This window comes from Ischnura elegans, chromosome 13, assembly GCF_921293095.1.
Source record: "Ischnura elegans chromosome 13, ioIscEleg1.1, whole genome shotgun sequence".
NCBI lineage: Eukaryota > Metazoa > Arthropoda > Insecta > Odonata > Coenagrionidae > Ischnura > Ischnura elegans.
The window spans coordinates 19,212,979-19,225,542 of NC_060258.1; the positions used below are offsets into that span (position 1 = coordinate 19,212,979).

The following is a 12,564-nucleotide window of genomic DNA, read 5'->3' on the forward strand; positions in this document are numbered from 1 at the left end:
ATTTAAGCCAAGCACTACCTGCTAGCAGGGTACTCTGCTACCTGCTACCAGCCTGCGTCGTATCAGCGCTCAAAGCCTCGCCCCAAGGTCACCTCACACGGCGACAGCTGGAACCAGAAATACTTCACATGGGGTTTTCCCAGCATTCATACTTAGCCGTCGCGTTTTCGCACACTTGAAAATTTTCACTTTTGATTTAATCGCGAAAAATACATATATATCGTCATTTAAAAATCTAAAAGCGTGAAATACGTACTCCAGGAGTAATAATATTTCGATTTAGGCAATAAAAAATAATAGGAAACCACCCTATTATTGACGTATGCAGTTCTAATATTATGTTTTCCTATTCGGTTAAAAAATTCGCCATTAAAATGATATCTTAATCCGATATATGAAAGAACGGATTGCGTAACATGGTCCTTGTAATACATTTATTCATCCTCATGTACATTTTTTCACACTTGATTAGGATTAGTTGCTCCCAGGCTTTTTAGCAAAAATATAAAAAAATACATTCATTGTTAAAAAATAAAACATTGAAGCGTCGACATTGTCCTCCTTTAAAAAAAACTCATTTCAATGAGGAGGAACAGTATCTGCACAAACATACAACAAATGTAGACAACAGTAACATACTAAAACGTTAATGTAAACTTAGAGGTTCACCGATGATATTCGTGAATGTGAACAAATATATATATTTTTTCACTCTTTGTTGTGGCAACCCGCAAACATAGGGATGAGTCGACCCATTAATGCCCAGAGAAAATTTTTATTTAGACAATTTTTATCAAAATTTAGAATGTTTTCCCCAAATAGTTACCTCACTTCGGAAAATAATATTATTCAAGTGGGACAATGTTTTTTCTGGCATTTAAGCTGCCAGAAAAGATATACAGTTCACGATACAGTACAGTACAGTTTGCGATAAAAATTGTTAAAAAAAATGTACACATTTATCAAAATTTACCTTTGAGTACTAAAGAGAGAAGGGGTACCAACTGTAATAAAAATCTTTTTTATTTTATTAAATTATCTCCCCACCTTCCATGTAGCCCTCGCAATATTTATTTCATTTGAACATGATATTAGATATGGTGAAAGGTTTATGTTTTGCTTTTTTAACCAATTCCTCAGTGATAATCCTATCAAAACAATACAGCATGTGAGAAAAAAGAATTTTGATTGTATCAATAATAAAAGCAAATAAAAACTGCGAAAACTAACAATTATTATATAAGGTAGAAGCCAAAATGGATACATTCGTTAGTTCTAGGAGGGGTGTCGAGTCCGGTATTCCTATATTGTTAAACGTCAAAGCTCGGGAATGACCACTTATATACATTGTGTGTATGTAATTCTTATGGTTATGTAAGAAAGTTTGTTATCCATGTGTAAATTACTGTAAGTTCACGATCGAATCTAATCGGTAAGGAAACACATCGCTGAATTAAACGAAATGAATTCATTTTTCATGTTTATTAGCACCAGTCATATTTTAAACAGTGTACGATGGTAGCCTCAAAAGTATTCCACAAAGGGGTACCTATACATTCCACAATCATTAAAGGGTTCGTCGATGTAATGTATTTGAATATCAGTGGAATGAAATTATATTATTATTATTATTGTATATTTTCGTTATTCGGGTCCTATGGCAACGAGCTGTGATATCAGAAGTGATGCGAAATGTTGACGGCGCGTGGGAAGGACCGTGTGATTCAGAAAAATGATCACTAGAGCGATCGCTTTTCGCGACGAAAGAAAATATCTCGTGATTCAGGCTTAGGGCGCGTATTGGGGAAGAAAACATGTTTCAAAAGCGGGAAAATATTTTGGTAACTTAGGTTTCCAATTGGCATTAATGGGTTGATATTGTTTCCCAATTTTTCCCCACACTTCTCCACAGTAAGTGGACAACTAAGCGAGATACCACAAGAAAAAAATGTATCCCCATAGAATATTTAGGTCAAAAAAACCTCATTTAAATTCTTTCAAACATTAAACTCCAAGCATAAAATATATTTTACTATAACTCCCGGCGAGGTTACTAGTTTGTAGATTTAAATCTTTATTGTTGTTGAAAAAATAAATATTCTGTTCGAAAAGTTTAAAAGTAGAACGATTTTGTAAATTTTTTAACATACGAGTTTTTTACAAAAAATTACAATTACAAATATTTTACAAAAAATTTGTAAAATAACATCGAATATATCAATGCATACAAAAATGTTTTGTCATTCCACTTCCATAAGTAAAAAAAACACTGTACAATAAAGTTTCCTCATTGAAAATTGAACAATATTTGTTTCGTAAGGTGCCACGAAAGCTTGCACGTGCACATGCAATAGGATCATTCATACGTCATATAAAAATGTATCGTAAGAAATAAAGTGATCACTTAAGCCATCAAAAAATAATCTGTGTACTTAGTGAGTGCATTCAAATGCAAATGCATATAGTTATTTCAATCATATTTATATGTACAAAAATCACAAATGCAACGATGATTCTTTTAGCTAGGTACAAATGAAATGTCTGATAAAAAGATAATGTATTTCGCTCATTCATACAAAATTGTGTGCGTTGTATAATAGTTTAAAAGTTAACAGCAAACTCTTTCTAGGTTGCGTTGGCAACACGTTCATCTATGTAGCAATAAATAGTAAACGAATGGAAATGACAGACTTAGAAAACGAATGATAAATGGATGTTATTGTTGTCAACGTCAACAACGTTCTACCAAAACATCGGGCAGCACGTTTTTTTAATTCTATTTCGCATCAATTTTTTTACTGCCTCGTTGACAAAGAAATAACGTCGAAAATTATAACATTTTCAGCGATTGCATTTTGTTTACTCTATCGGGCGACATTTAACATTCATTGATCATTATTTAAATATGTCGAACTTCCACCATATAATTCCTGAATCTGTTGAACTTAATCGTTGACATATTTTGTGATTTCTAAATGAAATCATTATTATCGCAAATCATAGGATATATACTGATTTTTTGATACGGATCAGAATGTCCCATTTATCTTGACCACCCGAAATAACTTATTGTCCAGATGCAAATTCAAAAATGTGTCAAGCAAATGTTCATTAGCCGTCAGGGGGAAATTTAATCAGCATGATTGCCTTCCTTGTAGCTTTGTTATTCACAAATATACGAACAGCGGTATGTCTTTTTTAAATGGCACCATTCATTTTTTATTCGGCAATTCATTTCCTCCATTTAAAAAATAAATACCCCTGTTCATATATTTGTAAATAACAAAGCTGCAAGGAAGGCAATCATGCTGATTAAATGTCCCCCTGACGGCTAATGAACATTTGCTTGACAAATATTTTTGAATTTGCATCTAGACAATAAGTTATTTCGGGTGGTCAAGATAAATGAGACACCCTGTATAATGAAAAAATCATACCATATTTCTTCTAAATCTTTGAAAAGGTTATAGATATCTGACCCAGAATTTCTCATTTCTGTTATTTTTCCTTGCATGACAATGACGTTATTTTTCAGGAAACAATTAATGTGTCCTCAGAAAAGTATATTATTCGGAAATCTATTTGAAATGTCATCTACAGAGAGGATTACGAAATAAGCGTACGAAAATACAACTATTTTGTAAGGACTTCACACAAGCATGCAAGCCCAATTCGACGGCACGTGATCAAAAATTTGAAAGGCACAACAAACGACACATTTCAAGCACTTGACGCAAGATGGCACCACAATTGGTCATTGAGTAGTAAATATCGTCGGGGAGATTACTTAGGAGACCCCAGTTTGTCCCCCGGATGCTGCAATAATATTGCCTCTTTGGGCGCAGTTCATACCCGCATTGAAAATACGGTAATTTCCTGATTTTCCGTGAGCGGTTTATCCGTGATCGAATTATCCGTTCGCGAGATTCTCCCTCAAATGAGATCTTTTCCGTGATGTAAATATAAAAGAAATTAATTTAAACACGGTTAAGCCACGCCCACTTGGCTTTAAAGACACATTGAAGCGGGTAATATTTGTTTGCAAAAAAGTACGCAACGCGGCGTTGACGGCAGTGCGAACCATTTGCTCTCAATATTTGCAATGTTATATTTGGAATAGCATTTTGTAAGCATGAATTTAGTAGATGGTTCAATCAAGAATATATCAATTTCGATCTTATTCGAGCTTGTTTCGGAAAACCGGATCGCACTGCCCACTAGCGACGCAAGTGGCGACTTTTGTAAACCTATTTAAATGCACTGTGGGTGACGACACATACAGAGACCAACTGAGGAAGAATTCTCCACTGCAAAATTCGCATTTTACTACCCGATGACCATCACTCTCTCTCCAAGCAACTTCATTTGTTTTTTTTCCGAACACCAGAAACGGAGAGTCAAGTAAACAGTTTCCATGGCTACTGATGTCCGGCGTATTTTGATGTTTCCGCTGCTTATATTCCCCTGTAGTTCCTGTAGCCGAAAATGGCGCTCAGCAGATAGAGGGCAGAGTTGATCAGGCCGATTATCTATGGAGTACAAGAAAAAAAAATTAACAATTCTATGTCAGAAGTTGTGGAAATACATTGCATTCATGATGGAAGATATAAAAATATATACAGAATGTCCCAAGGGTCGTGTGTAATTTTTGACCTGTAATTTTAGTAACTTTCCATAGAGCAACCCACACAGCACAAAGATATCCATTGGATATCCATGGCATCCATTAGATATCCAAATGTCCTCTATCTGGACATACCATGGATATACATTAGGCATCTATTGGATATCCTTTCGAGGTTTCTGTGGACATTTATGACTCCCATTGTTTACGTCGTCAGGAAGAATTGTTGTCCACCATTACTTGACTCATTGATAAAATTTTTTTCGGGTAAGGCCTTACGCAACCTAACCCAGTGCGGAACCCGTGAAGATCATGAAAAGTATTCGTCACGAAAGCCTTCGATCTCTCACGATGTCAATTAAATTACGCAGTCTTCTTTTATCACGCATGCCGAAACATGCCCGTGTGGAAAATATGAACTAAATCCTGATTTCCAGAATAAATTTCGAACTTTACGTAACTGCTGCCCTCATTAAAATATAATTTTCCACATTTTTAAAACGTATAGAAATCGATTTTTACATTTATGCTACAATTACCATGTACCGTAATTTCAATATTTTCAATAATAAATCTACCATAGAAAGTCTAATGAATGTATCTATGGGTGTACTCTAATGGATATACAGCCATGAGTATCCATTGCATATCCAGCCATGGATATCCATTGGATGTTCATTGATTGTACTCTTGATGGATATCCAGCCATGGATATTCTATGTATATGTATTAGACATCTCCCATGGATATGGATATGTGGTGGACATTGTGGATATCCATTGGATATTTTGTGCTGTGTGGGAATGTTCATGAAAATTGGCACACTTATGGGGAAAGGTCCTAAGTTTTGTCGAGTGTAAGCAAAATTTTACAATTTTGAACTTTTGACCTCACAATTTGGGTCCAAACTAAAAATTTGAATTTGCCTTACGGGGTTTCAATGTTAAAAATATCGAGATAGAAAAAAGGCTGAATTTCATTGACCAAGATATCAATTCTTAGGGTTTCGGACACGAGAAACCCGAAAATAACATTTTTATTTACGAAAATTAAACCGTTGACCCAGTAAGGTCACCTTCAAGGTCATGAGGGCGGCAAAAGGAATAGCATACCGACAAATGTGTCGATACATGGGTTTTATAGGGTGCCCAAGTCATTGGTATTGTCCAAATACCCGTATTATTCACTAATTGACCTCCGAGGGTCACAATGGGGGTCATAGAGCTAAAGTTCGGGCCATCATGACAACCAACGTGTCAAACCATAAGTTTCGAAGGATGCCAAAGTCGGTTAGGCAGTTCATAGATCCGTATTGTTGATTTTTTGATTTCCAAGGGTCACAATGGGGGTCAACGGTCATAAAGTTAATCCGGTATCCCAGCGCAGGGGCGGATCAAGGATTTCTTTCTGGGGGGAGCATAAGGATACCTCGTAATACAAAACGAACGCAATGATATTGGAACCGCATTAAAAATCTTGCATATTTTTGAGGGTCTGGGGGTGGGGGGGGGGGCACGTGCACCCCCCCCCTGGATTCGCCTGTGTCCTAGCGCCTAACCATCGTAAAGTGGCAACGTTCGGAACTACGTCAACTATTGTCAGGACATGCATTCACACTGCTAGTTCGGACAACTATCGTGAGAACGATTGTAGTGTGAACGAGGCATTACGTGTATTCGGATGTGGTAGTCTTTGTTGAGGAGGTAACATTACCGTCAACTATCGCAGGAGGGTTTTCCTATCTTTCGTTTTTTAGTTTGACGAATGGCGCCAAATTTTACGGCCATGGGAACTCTTTTTTTTTCATCTGTTAACCCTTTGATGTCCAAGGATCCAAAATATATCCCAATTTTTTTTTAATTTCTCTCAAAATCAAATGAGAAGGTGTATTATTGTAAGAACAGGTTGTTTGGAAGAATTATGCTATTGGCTTCTAGTTTTAAATTCTTCTTGTGATATCCTTCAGAAATTATAGTTTCCTCTTTGCCATGAACCTCACTCGAAATGATGATTACGAAGTGGAATTTTGATAGTTTATAACAAATCAATCAGGATGTCAATTATAAAAAGACTTTCTTTTTATCCTTTATGCGCACATTGCATGTGGAACTGCTACGAAAAACTCCGCCTTTGGGCTTTAATTTTCACAAAAATAGCCAGAAGGAAATTATCAGCGGAATAGCCGAGGCGAAGAGAGCATTCCACCAAAAGAGAGACCTGCTAACAGCGGGAAACTTAAATATGGAAGTAAAGAAACATTTTATAGGAACTTACATTTGGAGTATGCTCCTATACGGAAGTGAGGCATGGACATTGACAGCAGCGGAGAAAGCAAGGATAGAGGCCTTCGAAATGTGATACTATTCATAAAAGGCCATTTTTCGGAATTTGCAACGTTTCAGATTTTAAAATTTTTCAGCTATTTAATTTTATATTATGCATCTAGACTTTTTCCCAATACTTAAGATATATTTATATCTTACAACCATACATAGATTATTAGAGTTTATATAAATTACAGGCGTTGAAAAGGCCACAATCACGAAAAAATTTCAAATAATTCGGGCCGATATATCGGCCCCTTGCAGTTTTCGCTCGACCAGCGAGGGCCGATATATATCGGCCCTGTGGCAGTAAAAGGGATATGAATGATGAAAATCAAATGGATCGACCGAGTTAGTAACGAGGAAGTCCTAAGAAGGGTAGGAGAGAAGAGAAGCCTCATTTAAACCTTAATAAGAAGACGGAACAACCTTATAGGCCACATCTTGAGACATGATGGCCTGATGAAGACAATCGTCGAAGGACAAGTGGAAGGCAAGAATGGAAAAGGAAGACCTCGAACAAAATATATGGAACAAGTAAAGAGAGATGTGAAAGAGAGGAAATACGTAGGTGTGAAAAGATTAGCTGATAGGAGAACTGAGTGGAGAGCTGCGTCAAACTAATCCTAGGATAGTTGACGAGTGATGATGATGATGAAGTTTTTTACGTCATGGGACATATATGTCCCTATGGCCAATAGGGGAGCGAGCCACGATTGGTTTTATTTCACGTCACAGACGCCATCTTAGAAACTATTATAGATGTCGCTTTCGTATAAATGTTTTTTAATAATAATAATTGTATTACTCCACACACAAAATACACGAAAATTGGAAAATTGAGTAATTTTAGGTAGCCGCGAAGGATAACCTGTTTGAGGCTACCATCCAAAATAATAATACATTATGCTTTACATATCGTGTAGCTCATTTTGTGTTACCTTGATAATCTATACTGACCAAGCTTAAGTGCGTACATGAAAAAAACAACTAAAGTAGTATTTATAATTCATTTACATCAATATTTTATAACAATATTTGTTCTACACTCTCTTAAGTGAGAAGCCAAGAATGTGCATTTAGCAAAAACTTTTCCAAGACTTTGAAATAAAGCATGACTGGGGTAGTAAACCTTTGTTCCCACGTACAAAAAACATCTTTTCAACAAAGTCAAATTTGGTTGTGGTAAGGGCACACTTGTTTTACGGATTTTTTTGGAATCCACGCCTTAATAATATTAGCCTTAAAAAAGTTTAATCGCGGCAATTTTTGTGGACCCCAAACAGTGTTGAAATTAGTGCTGTGCGAGAGTCTCGATGGTCGAGACGAGAATTTCATTTCTCGGCATTGCGGGGACGAGACTTTCGAAGCGGCGAGAGTCTCGCCTGTGTCTAGAGTCTTGACGAGAGTCGGGAAGTCTCGCCCCTTCGAGATTTCTCGACACCGGTCGAGACTCCCCGGCAAGGCGAGAATTTCCGATGAATACTGCAATCAGACGATGATAGAGTTTACCAAGCTATCCCTTGCGACTTTTATAGATTTATTCACACTATAAAAATATTTTATTTAACGATTTACCCTCTGCATCCAATTTTTCTAAGAGTGTGCACGATTCTAATAGAGTTCCCAACGAGGGATTTGGAAAAAAAATTACTTCCTGTTCCTGACCTCAATATTTAATATAAAATTTGAATCTTGGAGTGTAGTCTTTAAATTGAAATGTGAATTTTGCCGACGTTTCCGTTTATTTACAAACCATTATCAAGGCTTAAAATGAAATTGTGCATATAATTTTGATACTTAGGCATGTTAAAGTGTTACACCATTGTTTATTTTTGTAGTACTATAGTAAAAAAGTAACATTCACTTGTAAATTAACAAAAAAGAAGAAATCATAGTTTAATTTTATAGAATTTTATACGCTTTTTTGAAATGTTTATTTATGGTAACTAAGGTTCATGGTTACCAGTCAATTTTGGTTTATTAAATAATAAAATATGCTTAAGTTGTCAATGTCGATCTTACAACTATTTCTAGTTTTGGAAATATATAAGATATCATAAAATAATACTTTTGTTAAATTAGAAATGGTTTTATTTTTTTCGAGGAGCTGGGAGTCTCGACGGGTTTCGAGAAATCTTGGAGGGGCGAGACTTCTCGAGTCTCGTCAAGACTCTCGACCCAGGCGAGACTCTCGCCGCGCCGAGAGTCTAGCACAGCCCTAGTTGAAATACAGTGGTGTGGATGTTTGATACTCACCGACGCCGCCAAGAAGGGTTCGTAATAGTAACCGCGGTACTGTTTATTGTTGACCTGGACGAGGAGAGTTGCTGACGCGGCCAGCAGGAGGATGAAGCCGATGGCGTGGTACATGAGCTCCTGAAATATGAGACGGAAAAACAATATGAGAGACACCCAACTCCAATCCACTTGGCTGAATACTAGGGTGGTGCGAAAAAACTCAAGTTCCAAATTTCGTTTCGTAATAGTGCGGAAAAGTTGCGATACGTTAGTACAAGAAAAACAAAAAAAGAATTATTAAAATCGGACGTCATCTTCCGATCCCGCAAAGCACCTGAAAAAATGACAAAAATGAAAAAAATTGTTTATTTTTTCGTTGTAAAAAAATTAAATTAAATTAATATCTTTTACCGCTGTAGCAAAAAATGATTACAAATAGCATAGGGTATTATTTATATACGCATATTTATGGCTTTTAACTGTTATTACCGATCGCACAAGATCATTAAAAATGTATAAATTTTGCAATTTAGCCGTTTTTTCAGAGTTGTGTCATAATAACTTAAGGTAATATTTTAGTCTAAAATACATGTTTGATTATGCAGCTCTTCCTTTGTTTATATATGATTTAATAATATTTAAACAACCCAGAACTCACCGCGGAGAGGTGGCTGCACTTTGAGTTCTACCCACACCCTCCATCCATCCAACCAATGAGGGTTACTGCTTCTACAATATTTAAATTTTTTTGTCCTTCTTTTAAATTGTAACTTTTGAAAACTACTTTGTGCTGCGATTTAGTGGTAAGGTCTGGCATTATGGACCTTGATTTAAATTAGCCCTAATAAATCCATCTCTGGATCGATAGCCACAAAGCTTAAGGGATGCATCCGTTACCAATTTCACACACGGCTCCATTGCTTGCGTGTGATATGGGAAGTTATAATATCCCAATCTTGTTTATCGCCAGATTCAATGAAGGAAGCTATTTCTTCATTAGTAATTATTCTCATAAGAAGAGGTGGAGTAGATAGTTTGATTACATTCCAGGCAATCAATTCTATATGGTCAGTTATTTCGAAGTTCGTGGTAGGAGTAATGAAGTTTACGATAGGTTTGCCTTTTGGTTAAGTCTGTCTGGCTTTAAATAGGTACTCTTTTTAGCCCTGGCTCTCTAATGTGCCTTCTGTAATCAAAAACCATCGCCATCAATACATTCTCTTCGTGATCAAAGTTAGAGTTCGTTCAATAATAGGGAAAACTACTTTCTTTTAATATCCAGGTATGTATCGAGAGGTTTCCTTTGCTCTGTTCACACGAGCCATCTAGCATGTGAAAATGGTCCACTATCCCGGTTTGCTAAGTCATTTGGAAAGTCGCCACTTGTGATTGCTTGACTAATGTCAATAAGGTATCTTTGGTCCTTGCTCAAAATTTATCTATCAACTTGTAGAATTTCACATTCAATTGTTTGGAAATGCAGTTTGGAAGCTTTCCATAACCATTCATATTAGTCCAATTGGCCCACTAAATGATTTTTGGCCACTTGTTTCACCATCTAAATACTGAAAAATATGACAAAAGTAATTCAATGAAATGAAGTAACCCAACTGCCCACTGCAGCGGGTGTCATTGGTGTTTTACGAGCTTTCTAATAGTGCAACCTTTCCATCTAATGTTGATGTTCGTGCCATCACAGCAAACTAACTCTAAGAACTCTAATGATACTCCTTGATCAGAGAGATAAGATAGTATGGAGACCACTATATCTTTAGCAGATCCGGAGCTTGGAGAAACATAACTCAAATACACAAAAGAAAGCCGGTTCTTTTATTAGAGAATGGTGTTCCGCTGTAACTGTCGGACAGTACTCCTTCGATTCAATCATTTCTATTACTATGGTATTGTCTACCCTTCCGTCAAAGTATAACCGTGTAGCTCACCTAAATCAAGATGGATTTGCTGCAAATCGCTTATAATATTTTTCTTTTCCCTTTTAATTCTACATCGGTCAATGAACTTAGAAGTATATTCTTCAGTTATAACACCAAGGTCTACAAGTACACTTGATGCTATAGCAGCAGCTGTACGGTGAGACACCACGTATTGATCACAATGAAAAGCTGTACTTTGGAATTTTACCCCCATTTGCCATGGTGATTTATATTTTTTTGGATGTAATAGGCATGTAATCTTCCTAGTCAACGAATTTATCCTTGATTGTTGAACTTTGCGTTGCGTCATTTAAAACCTCAACATATTCACTTTCGGTTTCAATAGGGTTAACATGCTGCCTTTTTAAAGTGCAATTTTGCCTTTCATTTCTAGTGGTCAGTTTTATAGTCATTTTTGATCTAAAGAGCTAATTAAAACTTCTCAAAAAATATCCTCAAGTAATTATTAAAAAACTGAAAAATAGGCGAAATTGTAAAATTTATACATTTTTAATGATCTTGTGTAATCGGTAATAACAGTTAAAGCCATAAATATGCGTATATAAATAATAAACTATGCTATTTGTAATCATTTTTTGCTACAGCGTTATAAGGTATTAATTTTATATATTTATTTTTACAACGAAAAAAAAAACAATTTTTTTCATTTTTGTCATTTTTTCAGGTTCTTTGCGGGATCGGAAGATGACGTCCGATTTCAGTAATTCTTTTTTTGTTTTTCTTGTACTAACGTATCGCAACTTTTCCGCACTATTACGACACGAAATTTGGAACTTGAGTTTTTTCGCACCACCCTACTGAATACTACTGTCGGCGTCAAAATAATGTGCCGCTATACTTTGAAAATTTATATCTGGACTTCTGTGCCTGCCATTAGAATGAATTATGCGTCATTTTAAATATAATTCTATTGTAAATTTTGAATAATTTTTTGTTTTATGAAAAATTCAAAAATGTTGACACGGGAGTGCAATAAGAGACTCCGTGCACCATAAAATTAGCCGCTTTATCAACTTCATGAACATTGTAACTCAACCTAGGGAAAACTACTACGTCTACCACATTCATCTTCCACAATAAGTTGTAAACATTAATGTAGATTAATGAAATGGCTTTTGCGTATTTTTAAAACGCATATTTTGTTGTGAAATAACGAAAATGTTTAAACACTATCTAGTTCCACGGTTTACCCCGAAAGAAAAAATATAATCGATAAAAAACTTCCTTATTTATTAGAAAAATTTCTATTATCCATAATCTATAAAAATATTGATATTTGTGAATTCTAATAGCTTCTATTAATGTCATGTTGCCAAGCGGGGCTTAACCGGGCCAGTGCCGGTTACCAGGAAGCAAAGTTTTGCGCACAAGACGTGGCAACGCAGCATTTGCTCGCTCCGACGTATTTTTTTAATGCTCA

The 12,564-nt window shown here is 35.9% G+C and overlaps 1 protein-coding gene across 1 annotated transcript in view; it reads right to left on the reverse strand.

Moving 5' to 3' along the window:
• Positions 1-3,418: 3,418 nt before the first annotated feature.
• Positions 3,419-12,564, reverse strand: part of LOC124170286 — a 54,813-nt gene continuing 45,667 nt past the window's right edge. Inside the window, exons 4-5 of the mRNA XM_046548996.1 lie at positions 9,208-9,327; positions 3,419-4,529 (exon numbers count right to left, since the gene is read on the reverse strand). Of these exons, the coding sequence (XP_046404952.1) occupies positions 4,455-4,529; positions 9,208-9,327 (195 nt within the window). The 3' untranslated portion in view covers positions 3,419-4,454. The remainder of the gene's footprint in view (positions 4,530-9,207; positions 9,328-12,564) is intronic.